The sequence below is a fragment of the Mesoplodon mirus genome (genome assembly GCF_964341445.2).
Source record: "Mesoplodon mirus genome assembly, chromosome: 6".
NCBI lineage: Eukaryota > Metazoa > Chordata > Mammalia > Artiodactyla > Ziphiidae > Mesoplodon > Mesoplodon mirus.
The window spans coordinates 9,971,429-9,998,463 of record NC_138982.1 but is presented as its reverse complement, the minus strand read 5'-3'; the positions used below and the strand labels follow the sequence as shown (position 1 = coordinate 9,998,463).

General features: G+C 38.0%; 1 protein-coding gene across 14 annotated transcripts in view; it reads left to right on the top strand.

The window, feature by feature from the left end:
• Nucleotides 1–27,035, top strand: part of SLC9A9 (solute carrier family 9 member A9) — a 685,122-nt gene that overhangs the window by 185,049 nt on the left and 473,038 nt on the right. For 12 of the 14 annotated variants that reach the window (XR_014294342.1, XM_082624526.1, XM_082624525.1 and 9 more), the window contains 2 exons: nucleotides 5,117–5,194; nucleotides 7,157–7,233. Coding sequence is in view for 13 of the 14 variants with exons in the window: in XM_082624526.1 (XP_082480652.1) it covers nucleotides 5,117–5,194; nucleotides 7,157–7,233 (155 nt within the window). In the remaining variant the exon portion in view is untranslated. Of the gene's footprint in view, nucleotides 1–2,427; nucleotides 2,555–5,116; nucleotides 5,195–7,156; nucleotides 7,234–27,035 lie in introns of all 14 variants that reach the window. The other 2 variants (XM_082624520.1, XM_082624523.1) reach the window with 2 other exon arrangements.

Sequence of the window (27,035 nt, the reverse complement as noted above, 5' to 3'; positions counted from 1 at the left end):
CCGTGTTTGAGTGAATATAGTTTCAGTTCATTTCCGCTGGGTTAGAGAGGTTAATAGTCTGGGCAGTATGCATAGCCAGGCCTTAACGTCCTCCCACATCACTCAGGAGGTCTACATTTTCTACTTCTGTTCCCAAGTGCACCATGTACCTCCAATCCTTAACCCATTGCTTCAACAGTTTCTTCCATTTCAATTCAAGTATAGTGAGCATTTCTTGAGAAACAATCAGTGTCAGGTACCAAGTAGAACACTTTACATCTCTTATTACATCTAATCCTCAAAAGCAAGTCTAGGAAGTAGGCATTTGCATGCCCATATTACAAATGATGAAACTGAGCCTCAGAGAGATTAAGTGGACTAAGCTCATCTAATTAGTAGGTGGTATATTTTCATCAGATATTCTGAATTTGTTCTCCATTCTCCCCCTCTGGTGCTTTTCATACCAAAACTTAGGGCAGAGGAAAGGAAACACACACCCTTGAGTTGTCTCTATGTATATCCCAAAGCTGTCTCCCCCGAGCAAGCCAAGGTTTCTTTGAATTCTCATATTTATATTAAAAATGCATATGGGTTTTGATTTTCACTTTTAAATATATCTGCATTTTAAAAGTATTTAAAATATTTCAAACTGCTTGCTATCAAGTGTAACTGAAACTCCAGGAAGCCGCCAGTTTCCCTTGTGGCTTGGTGAACCCTGGCCCACTGCTTCCAGGGCAGACAAAGGAGCATGGTTCTGTATGTTGGTGCCCCATGGAGAGGCTCCTACCCATCCTTCAAAACCCAGCTCATACGCTGCTTCAATATCAAGCCTCCCTGCAGGGTTAGCAAGCCCAGAGTGGTGTCTCTGTCCTAGAGAACCATGAACTACAACGTAACCCTGTGCCGTGTACTGAAACTACACAGCATCTTTCTTTTGACTATAACCTTCATGGATTCAGTCCATCTATCATATATCTTCCAGAACTTTGCAACAGAGAAGAGGCCTGTTAGATTTCTAATGAACAAAGCATTGAAGATAAGTGAACACATTGTTGTGTTAACCACTTTTACTTTTCCAAAGGAATTGGGAATTGCCAAAATAATGAAAGCCTACTTCTGAGTCCCAACTTCTCTTAAACACTCCTAAGTCTTGCTTTAAGTAGTTATGTTAGCCTGGTTCTCCCTTGGAAAGCACACATTTAGCTTGCCCATGCAGATACACCCAATTCCCAGCAATATCCCTGACACATTCATTGACACTGGGCATGCCATTCATTTCTTCTCCTGTCTCTGGAAAAAGGGGATAATTGCATTTGCTAGTTACCACTCAGGAATGCTGTCAGAGTTGATGAAACTATGTTTTTAAAAGGCCTCTTTGGGAGTAATATGCCACATAAATCACAGTCCCCTATTAAAGTGGTTCTTTTAGTGCTTATTTATTTAGTAGTTGCCTAGAACACTGATATTTTTTCCTAGATAGTTCATACTGAGCTGCTGGATGCCTTAATACTCAGGACCAAACAGAATTTTTTTTTTTTTTTTTTGTGGGTGTGTTGGGTCTTCGTTTCTGTGCGAGGGCTTTCTCTAGTTGTGGCAAGCGGGGGCCACTCTTCATCGCAGTGCTCTGGCCTCTCACTATCGCGGCCTCTCTTGTTGCGGAGCACAGGCTCCAGACGTGCAGTCTCAGTAGTTGTGGCTCACGTGCCTAGTTGCTCTGCGGCATGTGGGACCCTCCCAGACCAGGGCCCAAACCCGTGTCCCCTGCATTGGCAGGCAGAATCTCAACCACTGGGCCACCAGGGAAGCCCCAAACAGAATTTTTGTATCTATAACCTTCTGATGAGAATTAAACTTGGTACCTTTGCTTTCTGCTTTTGGAAGTTTTCAAGTTGATTATCTCTATCAACATGTCCAGGCCATTCCTAGCCAATACCGGTGCATAGTTGAGTTAATAGGTAAAACTACTGCATCCTTGTAGTAGTTGAACATATTGGTATTTTTCTGTCTCATACTATCTGGTATCTGGTAAGAATTGAATCTCAGTATTTAAAAATCTCACAGTTTTCATGAAGCATCCATAATTCTACCACCTGAGTCTCAGGTCGGTTGCTTCAAATTAGCCATTCCTTATATGGGACGATAAACCATCAAAGAATTGAATGGTCTGAATTTTTAAATTCTAGTAACTGTCTATAAATGTACAGTCCAACAGTTACTAGCCACAGAAGATAAAAATTTCAGTCCCTCAGTTCCAGTAGCTTTCAATTGAATTGCTCAATAGATCATGTGACCCATGGCTACTGTATTGGGCAGGACAGTAATAGAACATTTTCACTTCACAGAAAGTCCCACTGGACAGTGCTGGTGTATAAAATTTGTATCTTAAGACTAATGTATTTAACTGGAAGATTTTTAACTTTCTGCTCTTCCCTTTCACACCTGTCTTAGGTTTTTTCCCCCCTCATACTATAATGAAGAATTTTAATTGTTTGGGCCTTAAAAACAGTCTCACCTCCAAGGCCACGATTTGAACACAAAGTCTGAGGAAAATGACATGTGGAATCGCCATCTGGAGGTTGGTGCAGCGGCAGATCCAGCCATTTCTGAGAAATTGTCTGGGTTTGGAGTTACTCCCAGAACTCTGATTTAGCAGTTCCTAAGCTTATAGCAAGTCTGAAAGGAACACAAATCTGTTTTGTATATACAAATAAATCCTCGTACGCTGCATGCCATTCTCAGCCTGCCAGTTTCATCTGGCTGCTCCAGAAAATATAATTCAATAACACATTATTTAACCTGCATGCAGGGAATGGGGCATTCTGATTATTGAAATGTTCTGGTTGAGTGACTAACCTGATTTTTGCAGAAAAACTGCCGAGGCAAGGGATTTTCTGTCCAAGATGTTGTGCCACTGTAATTCTCTTTTCCAGATGATCACGGCTGCATTGCCTCTCTCCTCCAGAACTCAGAGATACACCTCTTTGCTAAAAACTTTCAAATATGCAATTGATACACTCTCAAAGAGGCCTCAAAAATAGATCAATAATGGTGTTTCAGATAATCTTAGAAAAAAGAGTAAACTTAGAAGGAAAAGTAATATCTTTGCCCAAATGTTACACCGTTGTAACACTCAAGAGTTCCTAACAACAGGGCAACTTCTTCAAATAGTATAACTTCAAAATATTAATTCAGATATTTCATTTTCTTTAGTAATAAATACTTAAAGGTGCTTGCTAGATGTTAGGCAACGCTGCAAGGGCTTTGTAAGTATTAATTCATTTTAGTTTTATAACCGCCTTAAAATTAGGTACCAGATTATTGTATTCATTTTCAAGATGAAGAAACTGGCACAGAGAGTTCGGGATGGGCCAAGCTGATCTATCTGAATGCTTACTGGTACAAACAGTTGTAGCATCAATGAGGGAATAACTAGGTTTATGAGAGGGTGCCCAGCTGAGTTACGTGGCTCCTACTTACCCCCCTTCCCCTTCCCAAATATGAGAAGAGTAGAGTTGAGGGGCCAGTATGCAGAAAAGCGAAGAGGGACTCTGGCAATGCTCAATTAGGCCCAAAGTAAAAAATGGGAGTTAAGAAAGGCTTTTCTTAATTTTTACTTAAGTAATTCTTACCTGTAATGTGTAAGGTTGTTAGGGATATATATTATTCATTCCATTTTAATAGATTTGTCTCTCAAAGGCAATTATTTTTTTTTCCAATTTAGCAAATATATATTGAGCAATGGGGTAGCACTGGGAGGGATGAAAGCAACACAGAATTGACTAAGACATCATCGTGATCCTTGATGGCTTCCCAATTTAACTGGGAAAATAGTCAAACAGAAACCAATAATCGTGTAAAATATGTTATGAAACACATATGCTGCAGGGGAGGGTACAAAGTGCTGAAAGAACATAGAAGAAAGAATGGTCAGTTTTGACTCGGGAAATCAAAGCATGTTTCAGAGAGGAGTAGCTTTTGAGATCCAGCTTCAGAGATGAGTAAGAATTCAGGCAAAAAGGGGGAGGAAATTAGAAAGTATAGTTGTGAAACCCATGCATCTCAAAGATTTTGACGAATGCTGTAATGGTAAGAAGGCTTAGTGGTGAAATAATGAATGGCAGTGTGTGTGTGTGTGTGTGTGTGTGTGTGTGTGTGTGTGTGAGAGAGAGAGAGAGAGAGAGAGAGAGTGAGAGAGAGAGAGAAAGTGTGGAAGAAGAGAATGAGCCTAAGGAAGGTTTTAAAGATTAAATGAGTTAACATTTTCAGACTACCCAGCAAATAGCAGATATTGGATTCAAGAATTTCTACATCTCATTTCATTGTATTTCACACCAAGGAATTTTTTGCCAAGTTTATTTTAACATTTAAGTAAAAGCCAATAAACAAATACTAGAAAAATCCAGTTTCACTTTCAAATGTGTTTTTCCAGAGTCCAGAAAATATTTTGAACTTCAGAGTGGGATAAAGTGGGAAAAGTAAGACTAAATTTCTAAAAATGTTTTATTTGGGAAAACCTTAGATAAATACTTGTCAGAGCTAAAATGTTGGAACACTACCAATCCCCTCAACCAGAAAAAAATAAAATAGAATAAAAACATTGAAAATATGAGGAATGAATAACTAATCAAAGGAAAAGGAAAAGGTTTTCTTTGCCTAGAGAGGTTTCATTGAGGTTTTTTTGATGTTCTTATTAGCTACAGAATAAAGTTTTACATTTAAAATATTACTTTAGGGCTCCTCTGGCGGCGCTGTGGTTGAGAGTCCGCCTGCCAATGCAGGGGACACGGGTTCGTGCCCCGGTCCGGGAAGATCCCACATGCCGTGGAGCGGCTGGGCCCATGAGCCATGGCCACTGAGCCTGCGCGTCCGGAGCCTGTGCTCCACAACGGGAGAGGCCACAACAGTGAGAGGCCCGCATACCACACACACAAAAAAACAATTACTTTATAGTATTCAATTATGAATTTCTAAGTTTGCATTTTCTCTTATTTTCATCTTTGCTAATTTAATATCATGTTAATATGCCCCAGACAACCTTAGCAAGGGTGACCATAACAATTTTTTTTAACTTATTTTAACTTATTTTTAGTAGCCCAAAGGAGCATCTTCTTAACTATACTTTTGTCTTTTCTGGCAGATGACATTTGATCCAGAAATCTTCTTCAATGTTTTACTGCCACCAATTATATTTCATGCCGGATATAGCCTAAAGAAGGTAAATATACAGTGATTTTTTTCTTCTTTTATCATTAAGTAGAGAATTTTGCCAGCACTAATGAAAAAAATTATTTTATTTTATGGGTTTACCTATTTGGTAAGAATATCATTATCTTAGATCATATGTGATACAGATTCAAATCTGACATGCTTAGAATTCTTCTAAATCGTGCTATGTCCAATATACTGACCAATAGCCACGTGCCATTGAAATGTGACTAGTCTGAATGGTGTGCTTTTTCTTTTTTGTTTGTTTTTTTTACTTTTATTTATTTATTTATTTTTAAATATTTGGGGCTTTTTAATCAGTTGTTTTTCTACAGCTATCATAGTTTATTTTATTTTATTTATTTATTTTTGGCTGCGTTGGGTGTTCATTGCTGTGTGTGGGCTTTCTCTAGTTGCGCCGAGCAGGGGCTACTCTTCATTGAGGTGCGCAGGCCTCTCATTGCGGTGGCCTCTCTTGTTGTGGAGCACGGGCTCTAGGCAAGTGGGCTTCAGTAGTTGTGGCGCTTGGACTCAGTAGTTGTGGCGCCCGGGCTTAGTTGCTCCATGTCATGTGGAATCTTCCCAGACCAGGGTTCAAACCCATGTCCCCTGCATTGGCAAGCTGATTCTTAACCTCTGCACCACCAGGGAAGCCCCTGAAGATGTGTTTTAAGTGTACAATATGCACTGGATTTTACAGACTCAGTATCAAAAATAATGTAAATTATTTCAATAATGTTTTATATTGATTTCATATAGAAATGATAATGTTTGAATATATTGGGTTAAATAAAACATTTTATTATCAACATTCATTTTACTTTTTAAAATCTTATTTTAATGTGGCTACTAGAAAAATTTTAAATAACATATATGGTTTACATTATATTTCTACTGGGCAATATTATTCTAGATGATTATAACCAAAGAGTTTGCTGTTAATTACATTGGGTTTACCCATCACCCATTGGGTGAAAACTTAAGATTGCTTTGCTAATACTCAGCTGTTGATGCTCATAGAGACAAAGTCCGGTTTTGCAGTTCCTATGCACTTGCAAAACGTTACTTAGGTGCAGCCTGAATGCTCACATTTCCTAATTAGTAATTCACATAAAAGTTTAGGTGCTAGCATCCCCAGTGCTGCAGAGTGAGGTTCTGGCCTGAATGAGTTTTGAGATGCAGAGGTAGTGCAGTTGCTTTTCCGCTGCCCACCACCCACTCCAGAGACTCCTAGGGCTCTCCTCCTTTGGCCTGTGGGCTCCAGCAGCCTTTGCTTTTTCAGCACAGACCTGATTTTCTTGTGTACTCCAGGCTCCCTCTGTCTGTCAGTTCTGGCTACTCAGGTGCGACTTACAGAACTGGAAGCGAGTTTTCCCAAGCAAGCATTTGAAAAGATTTAGAAAGCTAGACTTATTCCAGTCATCCTTCCTCATCCCCAGCCCCAAGAATAGGCATCATTTTGTGTGATTCATTAGAATAAACTGTTGTAGGTGATTAAGGTTTTGTTTCATCACATTCAGAAGAACTGTAAATCAGAGATCCAATAAAAGTCAAATGACAACTTAAATCTTTTAGAATAGTATATTTAAAGTGCTGAAGGGGTTTCAGTGACAACAAAACTTCTGAAAAACTCTGTCTTCCTTTAATCATCCCTGAATCCTTCATGGCCATTGCTCCAGTCCCTTCCCTCTCTCTCAGGTCCAGCCAGTTCTGGCAGTAGTTTCTCTCATCTCTACCCTGTCACATTCCAGGTGTATTTTTCCCCTATTTTTTTGGAAACCTCTATCCTTTTCTGTGTAAATCAGTTAAACCTTATTTGTACAATAAGGCCAGGAACTGATGCTCCAAAAGCAAAATTTGCCTAAACAGTGAGGGAAGGGTGGGGCAATTTATTGCATTTATTTTTATTTCCTGTTAACACTAAGAAGAAAAATGCTGATGTACTATATAAAATGTATCTTTTTCTCCCCAGAGACACTTTTTTCAGAACTTAGGATCTATTTTAACATATGCCTTCTTGGGAACTGCCATCTCCTGTATCGTCATAGGGTAAGTGACATTCGGAGCACAAGTTCCAGAAGGCTGTAGGGCCGGTGCTCTGGAAATGTGGGAGGAATCTCACACTTCCTGGACTCACACTGACTAGGTGAATTGTCTATTTTTTTCAGTATATCACCTCTTTACACATTTTTCTGACTCAATTCCAAGGCTTGCATGTCTTCTGACAAACAGAAGTCTTCAAATCAAAGCAAACTAGAATTAGACTGTTGGATTTTCTCTGTGAGTTTTGAACTTCTGACTTAGAGAATGTGGATAATTTGGTTTGAGTTATGTGAAGCACGTTCCCTTTTTTGGCTTAAATAATGCAGATACGCACATCGCATTCGTTTTCCTTCTTGGCAGAACCTTACCTGTAATTGATAGGAGTAAAATAGTAACTATACGTTAAGGGTTTTCTTTCTAAGGGAAAGTTTACAAGAGAGCAGTCTGAGACAGACATCTCTAAATATCAGCAGAGTTGTTTAATGCTGGGACACACTGTAGGACGCAGACTTGTTTTTTTCTCATTATATTTTATTGGTTATGCTGCTAAGCCCCAAGTCTAACTATATGGACTCTGGCTTGCAGCTCATCATAAAGCAAAATGTGGTACAAAATGGTGAAGCCAATCCAATTCACTTATAATCCTATCCAATACGTTAAATCTCCACTGCAGAAAACATGTACAGCTGCTGTGACTACAATGGTGTGGATGTCTTAAATTGTCGATACAGCCAGTTCTACCCTGGAATTTTACTGCATACAGCTGTTATATCCCTAACACAAGAAACTGAGGCTAAAAACACACATTATTCACTCATCCAGCCTTTTCCTTATGAAATGTTTAGTGTGTGTCACTGGGAGGCTAAGGAGCTATCATTACTTGGACCTGAAAGTGGGGGGCAGGGTGGGGGGATTATTTTGAATTCTCTGTTAAATTTTTATTGATTCAAGCCTAGAACAACTCAGGCTACATTATATGAAAATGTCCAGCATCGTTAAGGTGGTGAGGAAGCTGAAGATTTTAGCACCTGAAGGTGGAGGCTTGCAGAAATGTAGACTGGGGAGCCTTATAAAATCTGGACAACTAAGAGATCTTTCAGCTGTTTGTGATTGAGAGTCACAGTGGATTTGATCTTTCTCAAAGCTTGTTCAAGGTGGGGCTTCTCTGTTCTGTGGGTGTGCCATAGCTAAATATCCAAATTTCAAAGCTGGCAAGGGCTTCAGAGATCTGTGTAATTAAAACCACTCCTTCTGAAGATGAGGAATGTAACATCTTGAAAGCCTAATTAATTGTTTCAGTCTCACCATCTATGAGAAGTAGGACCTTGGTCAGGACAAAATTCAGAACTTCTGCTCTTGATCCAGTAGGTCTTTCCATCACCCCTCTCTTCATTTAGCAATTTATCTTGAATTTCTATACATACCTAATATTATCCCTATACATTGACACAAGACTCCGAGATGTGTGGACTCTACAAATGATTATCAGTTTATAGCAAGATTGATCTTTAGCCATTCTATAATATGGAAATCTGAGATTTACAATAGATGCAAATTCTAAACTTGTGGACAATTCTGTCAAATTATGGCATAATCAGTTTCATTATTACTCTGTTTCCTTTGCATAACTGATTTTAAGTATACATAAGTATATGCATTTATATAATACGCTTTACTATTATTAAAAATCTATACATCTATTTTTAAAGCTCAATAATGTATAGTGTGTGTGTGTGTGTGTGTATGCTTGCACTTGTGCATTGTATATAACTGACTTATTCTTAAAAATTTCAATTCAAGAGATCTAGTGATATGTATTTACTGGAGCTGAGAAACTCTTCTAATTGATTTTTAAGGCTGTGATCAATAATTTATAATGAAAAGTGATTTGAATAAAAAGTACAGCCCTGGCAAAACTTTTAGAACCATGTTCCTTGTTTGAACAACAAAAACTTGTAGGGTGCCTTCCTAATGTGGGTCATTAGGTTAAAGTGCAGAAGGGTTAGATAGTTTAAAGATTTTAGGATCTTATCCAGCAAGGTAAGGGAAACCGTTGAAGAGCTTTAGCTTGAGCGTGACAAGGTCAGATTTATACTTTAGGAGGGACATTCTGGTGGCCATGTGAAGTGGGAAAAAGGCAGCAAGGGGACTATTTTAGAGGCAATTTCCAGGCTAGGTTGGAAGTGATGAGGGCCTAGTCTTAGGCAGTGGCCGTAAAGGTGGATATGGAGCTATCAACTTGTTGAAATCTTGAGAGAATGAAGTCATCCGGGGCAAGTATGTGGAGTGAGAAAGGAAGGTACTTATGCAACAGCACTATTTGAAGAAAGGAAGAGGTGCCCACGAAGGACTAAGTACTGGGCCCAAGAAACAGGAAGCAAACCAGCAGGCAATGTATCTGGAAGTTAAAGTAAAATGTAGATGGAAGGTGGACAGTGTCTAACACAGGAGAGGTCAAGTGGGATAGGCGTAGGTCCATTGGATTCAACCCCTAGGAAATGATGGGCGACTCCACACTTATGCTATGGGCAGAAATAGAGGAAGAGTATTGGTAGGTTCAGTTGTTTGGGGTAGTGTACAATGAGAAACCATCATTTATTTTTATGCTGTTCTCCAGATACAATCAGAAATTTTGAAAGAAAGGCACACACTTAAATTCAGACCGAACACTTTCATAATTTGGTGACTCCTGTTGTGAGTCACTCAAACTTACACTTAAGTCTTAGAAAATGACCAGTTATATTTTCTGATAACTTAATGGTGGTAAGAACAACGCAACAAACATTTATTCAGTGCTTAATATGTACCGTGCCCTTTTTAAAAGTACTTTACATGGATTATTTCATTTAATCCTCCAAATAATCCTATTAAGTAGATAATGTTATTAGCCTCACTTAACAGTTGAGACAGCTGAGGTTCAGAGAGAATAACACAGTGTAAGTAACAGGGCTGGTGTTAGTGACCAAAGCGTTTGACTCCAGAGTCAAATTCTTAATGCCAGAAAATGTGCTTTACTTCTATGTATTGGTATCACTAAAAACAGCATTCAGAATATTAAACTAAAGAAAACATTGTGTACATCAGTCAATATTTACTCACATGCCCCTTGTTTCTTCATTTATCCCCTTAAAAGTTCTCACAGACATGAGAGATTTTTATTAGGGAACCCTATCTAAAAGAAATCCACATGTTTAAGGGGAAGAAGGGGGAGGCCTGAGTTTATGCAGTTCTGTTTATACTCGCATAAAATGGGCAAGAGGAGGGATTCAGGACAGTCAGGTAGATTGGACTCTGAGAATAATTTTATAAAGGAGGCAGATTCTGGGTAGTCATTTAGTGAAGAGGGATGGTAGTTGGAGTTTCCATACTCTCAAGTGCATTAGTCCTGGTGGGTATGGGGAATATTGTGCAAGTTTCCAAGTTAGAGAGTAAGTCTCACTGAGCAATGTAAGAGACTGTGGGAACTAAAATACTGGAGCATCAGCTGACAGATGGCCATGAAGCCCAGGATCAGAAATATATTATATTTTTATTTTATTTATTTATTTTTGGCTGCGCTGGGTCTTCATTGCTGCATGCGGGCTTTCTCCAGTTGCAGCGAGCGGGGGCTACTCTTTGTTGTGGTGCATGGGCTTCTCATTGTGGTGGCTTCTCTTGTTGCAGAGCCATGGGCTCTAGGCACACGGACTTCAGTAGTTGTGGCACGCGGGCTCAGTAATTGTGGCTCGTGGGCTCTAGAGCACAGGCTCAGTAGTTGTGGCTCACGGGCTTAGTTGCTCTGCGGCATGTGGGATCTTCCTGGACCAGGGCTCAAACCCGTGTCCCCTGCATTTGCAGGGGGATTCTTAACCACTGCACCACCAGGGAAGCCCCAGGATCAGAAATTTATGAGAATGTGAAGGTCACAAAGAGTGATCTTGGAATATGAATGAAAACTCAGCTAGTGGGTCATGGTCTTCTGTAGGTAAACACTGTAATCAAACTACAGGTTGGTTTTAGAGCTGGATTCAGAGGCTTTAGTAATTTAGATCATTGGGTCCATTTAAATGAAAGAGTTCTTAACCTTTATTAACTTCATTTTGTTTCAAAAATTAGATGTAAATCATCTTTCATATTACATGGGAAATTTTAACAGTATCCTCCTGGCAATAAAGTCAAAGAAACCTTTAACCATTTTTTTATAGGATGGATTGTTCTTAAAGGATCAAACCATCTTTTCTAGTTTTCTCTCCCATTTTATCACTTAAGAAATATTTTAAATGCATATCTGTTTTTAAATAAAACCCATGTGTTTGAATTATTTTGCTATTCATCTCCTTCATCTTTGGGGACTATTCCTTTATCTTTGACTCCATGTTTCCACTCTATGGCCACACAGATGTGTCATCACAATGACAACCTACCTAATGCTTACTGTCAGCACATACATTTTTGTTCTAAGAACTCATTAGTACCCATGAAGTGCTTCTTCTTCAAGAGCAATGAAAATGATACCCTTTTAGCTTCTCTGTTAATGAGGAATTAAAACAAATGCCACAGTTTCAAAAATATTTGGAAAAAAGGGACATGGAAGATTTCCCTGGTGATGCAGTGGTTAAGAATCCACCTGCCAATGCAGGGGACACGGGTTCAAGTTCTGGTCTGGGAAGATCCCACATGCTGCAGAACAACTAAGCCCATGAGCCACAACTACTGAGCCTCCACTCTAGAGCCCGGGAGCCACAACTACTGAGCCCGTGGCATGCCACAACTACTGAAGCCTGCGCACCTAGAACCCATGCTTACAACAAGAGAAGCCACCGCAATGAGAAGCCTGCACACCACAACGAAGAGTAGCCCCCACTCTCCACAACTAGAGAAAGCCCGTGCGCAGCAACGAAGACGCAACACAGGCAAAAATAAATAAATAAATAATAAGAAAGAAAGAAAGGGGACATAGATCTAAATGATGAAGAATGGGGTGTTAATGTTAAAACTAGCTCACTTTTTAAATCGCATCCCATGTGCCACACACTGACCTATGCTTCTATCTCATTTTATTCTCATAATGCCCCTATGAGACAGGTACTATTATTATCCTTATTTCACATACAAGGATGCTGAGGTTGAGACTTGCTCAAGGTTACACAGGAAGTAAATGGTATTAAATGGCATAGCCAGTCTGACTTTAGAACAGACACACTTAGAATCTCCTTGTCCTCCTCCTCCTCCTAAGATGATGCGTTACATTTCCTATAGTGTTTTGCAATTAATAACTATATATGCCATACAAACCAAGTCCTCAATAATTTCAGATTCTTGTATTTATCATTATGGCTAGCAATTATGAAAAATCTGTATGTTTAAGAATGAGCTGTGAATATAATTGCAAAGTAGAAATGGAACCTGTCTTTTCTTACTGGAGGTAGTTGGAGGGATGGTATGAATCCATTTTACTTGCCTAGAATTGCTGGACTCTGCGTAACTCACTCTGGAAAACTTGGATTCAGAAATGTGAGGTTGTTTATATTATTCCTATCAACATTCCTCAGGAATGTTGATTTTCCTGCTGGGCTCCTTAATATACCACAGAAGCATGCCTGACACTGCCCTCTTGTGTCATCATGCCTGCTGAGCTGGGGACCCATAGGTCTAAGTGCCTATGGCGCTGGTTCTGGAATCGCTGTTGCTCTGTCCTTAAATGGGATACTGTATGCTGATGTTCAGTAGTCTCCAAAGGCTGACTCCTAAACCTGGAAGAAGGAACAAGTGTCTAGGACCAAAACCTGAAGACGTTTAGTTCATAGATGGAGGCCCAGTGATACCTCAGTGCCTTAAGCTCTAACACTGGGAAGAGAATGACTTAGAGCAGTTCTTAATTCGTAATCCAGTTCTTAATCCAGGAAACACAGACCCTTAAATGGTTCATAAAAGGACTTCAGGGTGGGGCATTCAACCCCCTTAAATCGTCCATGAATTTTTCATGGGAGAGAGTCTGCATAGATTTCACTGATTCATCAGCTTTGCTAAGAGATTGAAGTTGACAAAGAACAAGTATGTTTTTCAAGAGCCGAAGCAAAGAGAGTGTTGAGAAAGGAAGGATTTCACATATCTCCATATTTAATTAGAACTGAAGAATTCTCTAGACTGCATTCAGTGTGGCCATAAAGTCTGTAAATATGCATGCTCTTATCTTATCATGTACTATAATGTAATAACAATAAACTAGCTATTACGTATTTGTCCATGGTCCCAGACTTGGTGGCCATTCTGTATCCATGCCTAAGAGTGGAAGTGCCAGGTGGTACGGTCTGCAAAATACTACTCATTTTTACAAAATAATGCAAAATCATTTCCAAAGCACCTGTACCAATTTTTCCTCTTAAATTTTGGCAACCTAATAGGTGTGAAGTGAAATTATACTGTGGTCTTTATTTGTATTTCTCTGATTGTTAATGAAGTTGATTATATTTTCATATGATACCTCACCAAACTTTTTTTTATTTATTTATTTATTTATGGCTGCGTTGGCTCTTCGTTTCTGTGCGAGGGCTTTCTGTAGTTGCGGCAAGTGGGGGCCACTCCTCATCGCGGTGCGCGGGCCTCTCACTATCGCGACCTCTCTCGTTGCGGAGCACAGGCTCCAGACCCGCAGGCTCAGTAATTGTGGCTCACGGGGCTAGTTGCTCCGCGGCATGTGGGATCTTCCCAGACCAGGGCTTGAACCCGTGTCCCCTGCATTGGCAGGCAGATTCTCAACCAGTGCGCCACCAGGGAAACCCCCTCACCAAACTTTTTGTCCATTTTTCTAATGAGTTGTTTTACCATATTTTCATTAATTTGCCTGATTTCTTTGTATGTTCTGCATGGTAGTCTGTATTCAGTTACATATGCCACAAATATTTTCTCCCAGTTTGTGTCTTATGCTTTTACTTTTCCATGATGTCTCTTAATGAACAGAATTTCTTAAATTTAATGTAGTTAAATTTATAAATTTTTCTTTTATGGTTAACGTTTTTGTATTTTATTTAAAAAATCCTTCCCTACCCCAGAATCAGAAAGACATTTTCTTCTAAAGTGTTTTAAAGTTTTGCCTTTTGCAGTAAGTCCATTTTCCGGAATCGATTTTTGTGTATAGTATGAAGTAGACATCCAATTAAAATTTTCTTTCTCAAAGGGACAGCCAGTTATTCTAACATCATTTATTGTCTAGTCCCACTTTTCCCCAGTATCTACAGTTCCTCCTGCACTATGTGTTGTGGTTTCTGTTTCTAGACCATTAATTCTATCTTATTGGTCTCTAATCTATCCCTGCACAAATACCACATGGTCCTAATTATGATGGCTTCATAATAAGTCTTTATATCTTAAAAAGAAACTCTTCTTCATGAGTACCTTTTCTATTATTATTTCTTTACTCTTGAATATAAATTTATTCCAATGTATATATTTATGAGTATATAATTTTAACATTTATAAATACATTCTTATATACTTTGTACATATTTGTGTAACTTATAACTCTATTTCTGAGTGTTTTCCTAAGGACCCCCTTGTACATGTGCACCATGCATAAAAGTATTTGTAGCAATTTTATATAGTAATATATATATTATCATATATAGTTATATATATTATTAATATATATATATTATATGATAGCAAAAACTTGTAAACAGCTCATTTCATTAAAAGGAGAAAAGAGAAATAAATGTATTTAATATTATACAGCAGTGAAAAGCAATGAAATAAAATTGCTAATGACAATAGAGGTGAATCTTGGAAACATAAGGTAAGATCAATAAATCAAGTCCCGTAAGACCTTTTTTATAATGTTCATAAATGACCAAGATTAAACAATGTTGCATAAGCATACATGCATATAGGTGAGGATGCATATATGCATATGTGTAGTAAATAAGGGAATTAAGAACACAAAATTCAGCCAAGTGGTAATTTCTGGGAAACAGGGAAGAGAATGTAATGGAAAGAAACACGTAGAAGAAATAAGTTATTGGTAATATTCTGGCTTATGGGTTGGAGTGGGTTTCCAGGTATTCAATATACTACTATAATTTATAACTTGCATATATCTTCTGTATATTCTCTTGCATGTGTCAATTGTATTAAAAAGAAAATAAAAGGGAAAACAACTTGATGGAGCTATTTAATAGATTTATAAATATAAGCAGCTTGGTTATGTTGCTTACTTCCATTTCTGGGAAACTCAGACTCTTCTGTTGTTTCTCTTTGTGTGTGTTTTAATAAGAGCAACTCTGGTTGGCAGGCAGTAGCAGAGATGCAAAGGTGCCAAGAGTGTATTTGCTAGTATCCCCTGGTTAATTCTTACCAACCACAAAGCCCTCTGTTTTTCCTCTCTCTTCCCTTATCTGTCTTCACCTTCTCTCTTCTTTCTCCCCACTCTCTTCCCCTCCATCCCAACCGTGTTTTTCTCACTGTCCCCTGAGACTCTGTCTGGGCTGCTGCTCTCTGAGACTCCATTTTCAGTAGGCTGCAACACAGCAGAGCTCGGGAGGCTGTGTTGAGTCAGCCTAGAAGGCCTCATGCCTCCTCAGTGCATTCATTTACTCTCTAGATACGGAGCTGGCATGGTAATAGCTGTCACTGGTGTCAAAGAGAAAAATAAATGTGCTGCTGCCCTGACACAGCCAAATGAGAAAAAAATAATCTCTAATCTGTCAAGTACAGCCCGAGCTGCTTAGCAGTGTGGTTTCTCATATCCATATCACAGCAGGCACGGGCTGTATTTCTGGCAGCAAAGAGGAAAGTGAAGTTTATGAGGAAAAGAAACAAAAGGTAAGGAGGGAGGGACTGTGGAGAACATCAGAGATGTAGTTTGGAGGTAAAGGAGGTGAAGCCGTCAGAGCGCCATATGGATCTATGCATTAGTTACTACGTTACTCCTTCTATCACAGCCTTGAAGATGTTGGGAATAAGAATGACAGCACAGAACAGAGAAAAGTAAACAAATTCTGAAAGATTCAAAAAGGAAAGCAAATAAAACCTAACTCCAAATTAGGAAGAGGAATGCTGAAAATCATGTAGAAGGAACAAAATACGTGAGATTTTCTACATGGAAAAAGAGAAATATATAATAATAAAAAAGTATAAAAATAATTGAAACAATCTATTCTGAAAAGGCATTTGCCTGATAAGTCTTATGGTTAAATAATGTATTCTAAAGATTCTAACTATGGGATTCCTTTTAAATGAAATATTCAAGTCTTGGAATTACCTAGTTTATCTTCATTCTTCATTACCCTTGGGCACAAAGTCAAATATTTTTCTCAATTTGACCAAAATCTGATGGAGAAGCTTTAAATGTGGCTCTGCTTCTACATGCACACACACACACCACAGCCCTTGCAGATAAAAGGTAAAAAAAAATAAGGGAAATATATCAGTTATCTGTTGCTGTGCAACAAACCACTCCCCAAACTTAGTGGCTTAAAACAGCTATTTTATTAGTTCACAATTCTGTGGCTCAACAATTTAGGTTGGACTCAGATGAGCAGTTCTGTGGTTCTCATCTGAGGTCACTCATGTGACCACAGTCATCTGGGGCTTGACAGGGATTGGGTGGTCTAACATGGGCTCACTCAAATGTCTGGTGGCTGATTCTGATTATTAGCTGGTTGGTCTGGGGACTCAGTTCTGTTCCATGTAACCTCTTACCCCCCAGTAGGCTAGCCCTGGCCTTTTTCCATGGTGGTCTCAGGGCAGCATTCCAAGATGATGAGAACCGAAGTGCAAGACTCTTAAGGCTCAGTCCCAGAAGTCTTGCAATATCACTTTCACTGCATTGTATTGGTTAAATTATCACAAGAGCAGCCAAGATTCAAGGCATGGGGAAATAGGCTCCAGCTCTTGATGCAGGTTGTGATAAAGTCACATTACAAAGGGGTATGCATACAGGGATGGGAAAATTATTGTGGTCATCCTTGCAAATATTCTACCACAGGAAGGAACTATAAAATATCTTCAGAGACATCAAGGTAAGAGCTGGCATTAAAAAGTGGGACTCAAAACTTGGTGTGAAACCTATGGCTACGAAAGGAAAACATGATGGAGAATCAAGTTGACCTTAGAAAGGCTAACTCACCAGCCTTCTCTGTTAGACTTCCCGATGTTCTGAAAAGAGCAATAATGAATCTGTACCCTGATGACTTAAGTGACTTTTAAAGAAGTACCTTATAACATTCTATGTTTGGATATAAAATTTTATGCAAAAATATACAAAAGTTCAAAGGAAATAAAGTAGAGAGCTTGGCTCACTAAGATTTTATGCTACCAAAGCAAATGGCATTCGTGGAAAATTGATCCCTGCTCAGCTAGAGTGGAGGATTATGGAAGAGTTTTATTTAATTTGGGAATTTCAGTTGCTCTGTTTCCCACCAGTGGTGCTGGGAATGTGGAGGCAAAGGTGTGGCCATGTTCACTGTAAAGGCAACAACAACCTTGCTGAGGTTTCTTTCATGGCTGCACATCCCTTGCCAAGGGCTGTCATAACAAACCTGATTTGCATGCACTATTGTCTGACTGATTGTGGTGCTTTGAGAAAGGGTGGAGCTTTGGAGATGACTAAAGCTTGATCTTGGCAGCTTATTCATTTTGCTTGAACAGTTTAAGAAGAAATAAGACTAAGGAGTTATGCCACATGGCCTTTATTGTATGTTTTCAGGGCCTTGAAAATTTCCTTAAAAATGGAAACCCATGAATCTTTCACTAAACTATAAGCTACATTGCCAAAACTGTCCAACTTACCTGTGTGCTCCTCCCCATTCTCCTTCCCCCCATCCCCAGAGGTAAATCTTACGCTGAATTTTTATTTACAGTCTTTCCATGTGCTTTCGAACTTTATAAAAACAGTATTATACTTTATGTCATCAAGCCATTTTCTTTTTTCCCCCCACTCATGACTTTTCTAAGATTCATCCATGTTATGCTTTTTAGCTGTAGTTCATTCACTGTCATTGGTAACATGCGAATGTGGGAATAGTCCACGCTTTCTTATTCTCTTATTGATGGAGTTGCTTCCATCTATGAATATTCTTTTTTTTTTAATAAAGCTGCATTTATTTTTGTTTGTTTGTTGTTTTTGTTTAATTAATTTATTTATTTTGGGCTGTGTTGGGTCTTCGTTGCTGCACGCGGGCTTTCTCTAGTTGCGGCGAGCAGGGTCTACTCTTCATTTTGGTGAGCAGGCTTCTCATTGCGGTGGCTCCTCTTGTTGCAGAGCATGGGCTCTAGGCGCACGGGCTTCAGTAGTTGTGGCATGCAGGCTCAGTAGTTGTGGTGCACGGGCTTAGTTGCTCTGCGGCATGTGGGATCTTCCCAGACCAGGGATCGAACCTGTGTCCCCTGCGTTGGCAAGCAGATTTTTAACCACTGCACCACCAGGGAAATCCCATCTATGAATATTCTTGTACAAGTCACCTGCGGCTCTTGTAAAAGATTCTTTAAACAATGAACTTGAAATGGAATGTGTGATACCACACTGTTTTCCAAAGTGGTATCTCTACCAGCTGGTGTGTTTCCATTGCACCACATCTTCACCAGTGCTTATTATTGTCAGACTTCATGATCAATTTGTCTAGCCCCATGACAGTATCACGCTACTTTAATTATTGTTGCCTTCTAGTAATTAACTCAATATTTAATAGGAACAACCTTACCCTACTCCCCACCACACACACCCTACAATATTCCTTGTTAATATCATAGCTCTTTGGATCATTTTCTTTTACTGTAAAAATTTTAGAATCATCTCATCAGATACTTTGACTCACTGTGCTGGTATTTTGATTAGAATTGCATCAAATCTATAGATCAATTTAGGGAAAACTGACATATTTATGATATTGCCTTTCTATTCTTAAAATCTGATATCTCTTTTTACTTATGTTTTCTTTAAGTCTTCCAATAACAGTCTTGCACAAATTTTACTAAATTTATTCCTAGGAATATTGTATTATATTATAAATGGTTTTATTTTCAACAGTTCATTTTCTTAGTGTTGCAATTTAGCAGTCTTTGAAAAGCAATAAAATGGCCCACTTCTAGCTGGCCTGGAGCTTACAGTCTACAAGGGAGGCATTCATGAGGGAGTCACATAAACACATGGAAAAGCACAGCTACAGAGAGTGTGAGCAAGGAGAAGTGAATGCTGCAAAGAGATCAGAGACTTGGAAGATCTGCTTGAGGCTTGGGTCTGGAGTGATAAGAGCTCTGACGGGGTAGGTAGAGGGAGCTGTGGGAGCACACTAAGGAGGCCAGGAGAGGCTTCCGGGGAAATGACTTCTAACCTGAGATCTTACATTTATTTCAAAGGAGGAACCTAGGAAAAGATCTGAGAGAAGACATTTCAGGCAGAGAGTATAGCACGTGGGAAGCCAGCAGCAAGGTGAAACTTTAGTTCTGGCTTTTGTGCAGGGCCAGCGTATGGACAGGAAGCAGTAGGAGATACACAGGGTGAGGGCAAAATTTTTTCTGGGAACTCGAGACCTTGTTCTGGAGTTTGGACATAACTCTGTAGGCTGTAGAGTGCTCAACAGGAGATAAGCACTTTTAAAATTTCACTCCAATTGGAATATGAAAATGGATGAGAGAAAGTCAAGGTGGGAAACGAGAGCAGCTAGGAGGTGATGCTACTTTAAACCTGGAGACTACTTGGTTGGATTTGAGAGCTGACTGGGAGATGGAACTGACAGGACATGGCCATTTGTCAGATTTAGAGAAATAAAGGACATCATGGGTAACTCAATTTTCTGGCTTCAACCATAAGCTCACTCTGAATTTGACTGTCAAATCTAGCACAGTTTGGACCTTATGTGCTATCCCCTTCCATCCTTGTCTTATGTTCCCTAATAGAATTAACCTCTTGGGGGCTTCCCTGGTGGCACAGTGGTTGAGAGTCTGCCTGCCGATGCAGGGGACATGGGTTCGTGCCCCGGTCCGGGAAGATCCCACATGCCGCGGAGGAGCTGGGCCCGTGAGCCATGGCCACTGAGCCTGCACGTCCGGAGACTGTGCTCCATAACGGGAGAGGCCACAACAGTGAGAGGCCCGCGTACCGCAAAAAAAAAAAAAAAAAAAAAGAATTAACCTCTTGGTAATCATGCCCTTACTTTTAGTAAAAGTCAATAACTATGTAATAGCCAAGTGAATCAATGAATTAATGAAAAGATCTGAGAAATGTATATTCTTTGGTTGACAAATAGGTAATAGAAGTAACAAAAGTTTCAACAGAAGCTAGCTTTTTGGTTCATTTTTTTGGTTCCTGGCCTTGAACTGACCATACTGCATTTACTATCTCATTCAATCTTCACAACAAACAGCAGAGATGGATAATTTCTATTGTTCCCTTTTTGTAAGTGAGAGGTATGAAGCTCATATTGCTTAAGTAATTTTTCCAAGGTGTGACTGACTCCAGAGCTCGTATGCTAAATGTATCCTTAGAACTGAAGTTGCATCTTTGTACCTGCAGCAACACCTGGAGTTTCTTAGAAATGCAGAGTCTTGGGCCTCATCCAAGACCTCCTGAGTCCTAATCTGCATATTAACAAAAGCCCTAGGTAAATTTACTATGCTACACTTCCAAACTGGTAGTGAGATTTAATACCTTACTTAGGGATTTAGTAAGAACAGACTATAGGAATCAAGATGATTTTAACTTGTGTTTAATTCATATTACCCAGGCATCACTGAAACGAAACCAAATCAGTTAATTTCAGAATTTATATCCACAAGATTTATGTAGCTATCTTTGTCTGTGCACATATCTGAGTCAAATATTGTATGTGTGTTCCGTAGAAGGTAATTGGTAGATTACTGTTAGTGGGGCACATAGAGCCATCTCAGTGAGAAATGCCCAGAGTTCTGGTCTAAGGGTTTTAGCAGTATCAGTGTGGGAGGTACTCTACCTGATTTAGCAATTATGCTCTGATGTCAGTGAAATGAAATGGCCCCAATAAAAGGAATAGAAGTCAATCTTAACCACAGCTCTGAGATGCTTTATTGCTCTATTTCACCCTTACTTACTTATTCCCTCTGCGTGAGAGGCAGCTATAAAGGTTTCCAATAGGTAAGCTACATTATCAACAGAATCATGAACATGAATGATGACATACATCATTGTTTTAGCATCAATGAGCAAGTTTAAACTTGAAGGTCATTGCTACTGGATGATAGGTACCTACGATCTGTTTTTATATGATTCTTGACTATTTGCCCTGTGGTTGCATCTCCTTCCTCCTTGTGATTTCAACATCTATATGAATTTGACCTACTTTTGACTGGATTTTTCTTGGCAACTCTTTTCTAGTGCTTGGTGAAGTGGATTACTCAATCTTTTCTTTAGCTTCTCAAGGATACCATATCTCTTGGTCCCCCTCTTCAAATAAGGTGTACAACTATGAGAACTATCAACTCTAATGATGATAATTGCTTGCATTTATTGAGCATGTACTTTGTGCCAGCCACTGACATGCACTTTACACATATTAAATTCATTCATTTTCACAACCCTCCATTTAAAGATTTTTCTCGTCATAAGCATATACATTTTCATATTCTTTACTAAAACAATTTTTAATTTTTCTTTAGAATGTTAAAAAGTTTTACAAAATACTTTCATAAATATTCTTACTTATGGAATAGACTCGCTGGAATTTTGTTAATATACAGTAGAAGCTTAGGGTTCTTAAGGAAGAATGTCCACAAAGACAAAAAATGAACCCCAATGTAAACTACAGACTTTAATTAATAATAATGTATCAATATTGGATTATGGTAGATGAAACTGGAGGAGAGTGAAGGGGTATATGGGTAACTATCTTGAGATTTTGAATACTTCTACTCAATCTTTCTGTAAACCACTCAAAAAATAGTCTATTAATTAAAAAAAGAATGTCCACTTTATAAATCTTTTACACAACCTCTTTCTTTGATAACATATAGAATATACCAGATATTTCCTATGGCCCTAGTGGTCCGATATTGGATGAAAACTAGAGGTTCTTATCCTTATCTAAACCTAGGACTGTAACTCTTTTGGGCTCATGGACTCCCGAAGTCCACTTAGCCTGTTTTAGTGATAGCACCTTAGCTGACCAGTTTGGCAATGGCCCTACTACACTTCATCTCTATCATAGTACCAGGGGTCCTAAGAATAGTAGAACTAGAAGCTGAACTCTTTATGGCTAATGGGAAACTTTCCCTCTGGTTAGCCTCCATTATATGGTGGCCACCTCCCCAATCCCTTAGAATAGGTGTTATGAGGATGATGCTTTCGTAATTGCCCAAGTTAAATCATGTTTCTTCTATTTTACAGAATGGATATTAGCACTCATGAGTTTCTTGCTTCTCCTCTTTCAGTGTCTAAACTACACTATTGACAAAATCATGATTGAATAAAACTTTTCATAAGAGTGATCATAATGTATCATCAAGCCCTAATTGGCTGTGATTCACTAATCACATTTCTCAAGATCATTTTCTCCATGGCTATGATCATAATATCTTCATTATGTTTTTTGGTTGCATGTAGTGTGCCAATGTTTTCTTCCCTCCAAAATACTAACCATAATTTAGTAATTTGTTACTAATTGATTCTTTCTCTCTGCGTAATACCTGACACTTCTTTTTCAAAGTTTACTTATGTGTTTAGTTTTTCCTGTTTATTTTGTATAGCTTGGCTTCTGTTATTGAGCTGTCCTCTATCCAGGTGACCTATGGCTTCTAACATATATATATATGTATATGTAATAAATAAATTGCTTACATGATTGTGAAGGCATTGCTTTTAATTTGCAGCAAAAATACATCTATTCTAGGTCACAAATTTAAGACTTCTACAGGAATCAATAACCTGATTATTTAATAAGTTATCCACTGTGCTTCACAGGGCTAAATACAATTACAGCCTTATCCCAGCAGAGAGAAATTAAGAGTATAGGAAAAGGTAAGCATTATCCTCTAAGGGTGGAAAGTAGATGGAGACTCATTTGGAAGAATGTAAGTGGTTATTGTGGATGGCACATGCCTTAGGAAAAAATTTTACTTTCAAATGGCCTGTTTTCATAGAAATGATACTCATTTTAGAAATATGAGTGAAGTGTACTATTCTCGTAGTCCCTTGCCCTCCTCACACAGTGTATTCATTTGCATTTTACCACAACCATGCCAGACAGGCAGAGGCAGAAATTATCCTACTTTATACATAAGGAAACTGAATATTAGAGAAGTTATATTACTTTCTAAGATACTTTTTTCATTAGTATTTGTCAAAACTGGAAATAATATCTGTTTTTTCTAATTCCTAGATCTCTTCAAATGCTTTACATCCTTGGTTAAGGGCTATCCCACTCTTGAAATCTATTCTCTTGCTGATCATTCAATACAACAAGTGAAATTTGAGACTTATAATAGACATGATAAATAATAACAGTGTATTACGTACACTGCAGGTATATATATATATATATATATATATATATATATATACATATGTATAGTACATACACATATGTACATAATATATATATACATACCTACACATGCATACACACGCACACACAGACACATCACTTTCAATTTTTAATTATTTTTTTTTACATGTATTATTTTAACTGCCTATCAAGACAGCAGGGATGTGAGATTTCCCCCCAAAGACATCCCTGAGCCAGATCCAGAAATGAATATAAATCCAGTGAAATTGTTTAGGACACTGGAGGTGTAATTTCATGTCATTGCAAGAGTCCTACATTAGAAATAGTGCTGTGTTCACAGAATTTTAGAGAACTGTATTTAGTTGATCTCTAGAGGAAATTACATACACAGGGCATGCAAGTCAACCAGCATTAACTCACTCAATGGCAGCCCAAATTATACTTTTCAGGAGCTGTGTCTCTAATCTTAGATTCAACTGTTCTATTACTTCCACTGATGTTCAGTTTAGCTTGGCTACTTCTAATGAATAACTCTTTGTAAGGAAATCGATTTTCCTGTTGGGAAAAGGTACAGAAGTTTCCCCAAAGGTTTTTCTCTCTTTCCTTCTAAATTTAACTAACTTTCCATATATCAGGTTAGGAAAATACAGCTATTTTTAAAGATATTTTCTTACATAGTTGCCAGCTGATTTCCAACCCTCCTTTTTCTCTTCCTCCCTGCCTCCCAGATGGATACGTTTACAAGGGACATAGTTAAGCACGGATATACAGTTCCAAAAGCCGTTCTCTGACTCCATTCCTCCCATTTTGAAGAATTTCAGCATTCAGTAATAGTTATGGGATTTTTGTTTTAAAGTTTTACAAGATGAAAGCGATTTTACTTAAACCTTGAGTTATTCATAGCTATTTAGATACTTTGAAACATATTTTGAGCAATGTTAGTACTCTTCAGGCAATGTAGCTATGAGAACATGTCAGGTTTTTTACAACCTTGCTGTAAGAGGAAAGGTCATGAGCACAATGCTACTGAGAGTGTTATCTGCAGACTGGTGCTGGTCTGTGGGCTGGGTGCTATTAGATTGGGAGGAATAATTACAAAGACTGAGAATAAACATTTAGGAATAGCCACAGTCATTTGATACCTGTTGAATTTAATAATAAAATACTTGGACTTGCATTTTGTGTAATGTAAAAATACAGTTTATGCAGCATTTCATTTTTATTGCATTTTACAAAAGTATCAGTGGCAATAGTTTGGAATTAATAATAATAATAATTAACTAATTGATTAATGCTCCTTCACCACAGAGAGTTTGAGAATCAGTGCTCAAGGAGGTCAATTCAAAAATGTCCTTATGGTAGGGGTATTTCATAGAGGAAAAGAAAATGGTTGAAAATCAATTCTAGGTTATGGTTTTTAAAAAGTTTGGTTAAAGTCCACTAGGTGGATAACTAGTTTCTCAGAACAAATCTTAATTCCATTAAAGTTCATCAGAAAATTACTTAAGCATTTTTATGAGATGACATTTTTTCAAGAAGGAGATTTTTAATTTAAGATATATATAAAAATATAACTCAGATAAACTTTGCTTCAAATTTTCTTTTATTGGAGTCAGGGAGGAAAGGCAGGCAGTTCAGTTGTATACTTGAAATCTAACTTGACTACGTTTCTTCCTGATGTAAGCTTTCCATATTGAGTAAATTTCTTTGAGGCAGCCAGACTTACTTCAAGTAACTCTGGCTATCTAGTTTTTAATAAAAATGGCTGTTTTCCAAGATAGGTCCAGTAGAACTGAGATTCAGGCATGATCTCTGTGATGGGTACACCAACACCAGCCTAGTATTTTTAAGAAAGAGAGAATGGGGCCAAGGAAGAGGTGATAAAAATGCCTTTTGGTAGCCTCCTTAGTCCCCCAAAGAACTAAACTAATGCATCTTTCACCAGGTAGATATTCAATTCCTGAATGTTGTGAGTTGCTTCCCAGAAGAAAATTTTTATATTGAAAATATATCTTAGCATTCTCTTAAGTGAATTTACAAAATTCTTATGATGGGAAATGTTCAAAATTTGCAGTCTTTCTAAAATAACAAACATATGTAGGGATAGATTTTCCTCAGTTGAAGCAACATTGCTACCATGGTGTGAAATTCATTCACTTGAAGGGGAAATATTGGTAAAATATTGCTTAAAAACATTACTTATAATTGAAAAGAATTCTGATCTAGAAAAATATCCCCCCCTCTCAGATTTTCAAATTTTAATATCTAATAATATTTGTAAAACTTTTTGTTTTATTAATTTGAATTTTAGTCTTTTTTTTTCCCTCCAGTTACACGGTTTTCAAAAATCCATAAGTCTGTAGAAGAAGTTATAGTTATGGGAAATAGCTTTTATTTTACATGGCATATTCCTGCTTTATCCTTTTTTAAAAAGGGGGAGAAAATAAATAAATAATTATATATTTTAAAAATAAAATAAAAGGGGGGAGAAAACATTACAAATTATATTCCTTAGAATGGAAGAGTTGACTCGATAATGCTTTAGAGTTTGTTTTCATCACCTGCCTTGCTGTTCAGATTTTTTCAGATGTTCACATGTTTTCTTACTAGTTTACAACTTCACAGGATAAGTCCATTAAATCACTATGAAGAACATCTCAATAGGGGGAAATTCCCTTAACAAAATTTGGTTTGAAGAGATGGAGAAAAATTATACAATTGCCACAAGATATAAATAAAAGATCTAATGATAATCTTTATACCTATTCCTTTTGAAGGATAGGAATAATATATAGCTTATTATTACATGTATTAAAATCCTTTCAAACTGCCATTATATTAAATAAACACATGTTTTGAGAAAGCAGAAGAGAATAGTAAATTAGTTTTTTAAACTGTTATGTTTTAGATTTAAAGAACATACATTTAAAATTTGAAGCTGATAGATTTTATTTAGAACATGATAAGGATGTGTATATTTTCTCAGTGTCCTGAGAATTTGCATGTAAACTAGATTCGGAGCACAAAACAAATTGATAAAGCTACACCCCTTGCTTTTTAACCACTAACACCCACACAGAGTTGAAGCCAGATTTTAGCAGTGTTTAAAGGCACCATAGAGTGTTATCATAAGTTTACATTTCAAGATCATTTCAAAGTTACAATCTTTTGCCTATTGGAAAGAAAAGTTGGAACTTAAAAAAGGTCTGTTTCAATAAGCAGATGTGAAAAGCCATTTTGGTAAAATTATTTGTGGATTTCAGACTCAAGGCAAACCCTAAACATGTGAAGAATGAAGTGTGGATTATATTAAAATGGATGTTAAACAGGAGGGGCAACTATCACCACCTAGGAAGCTGA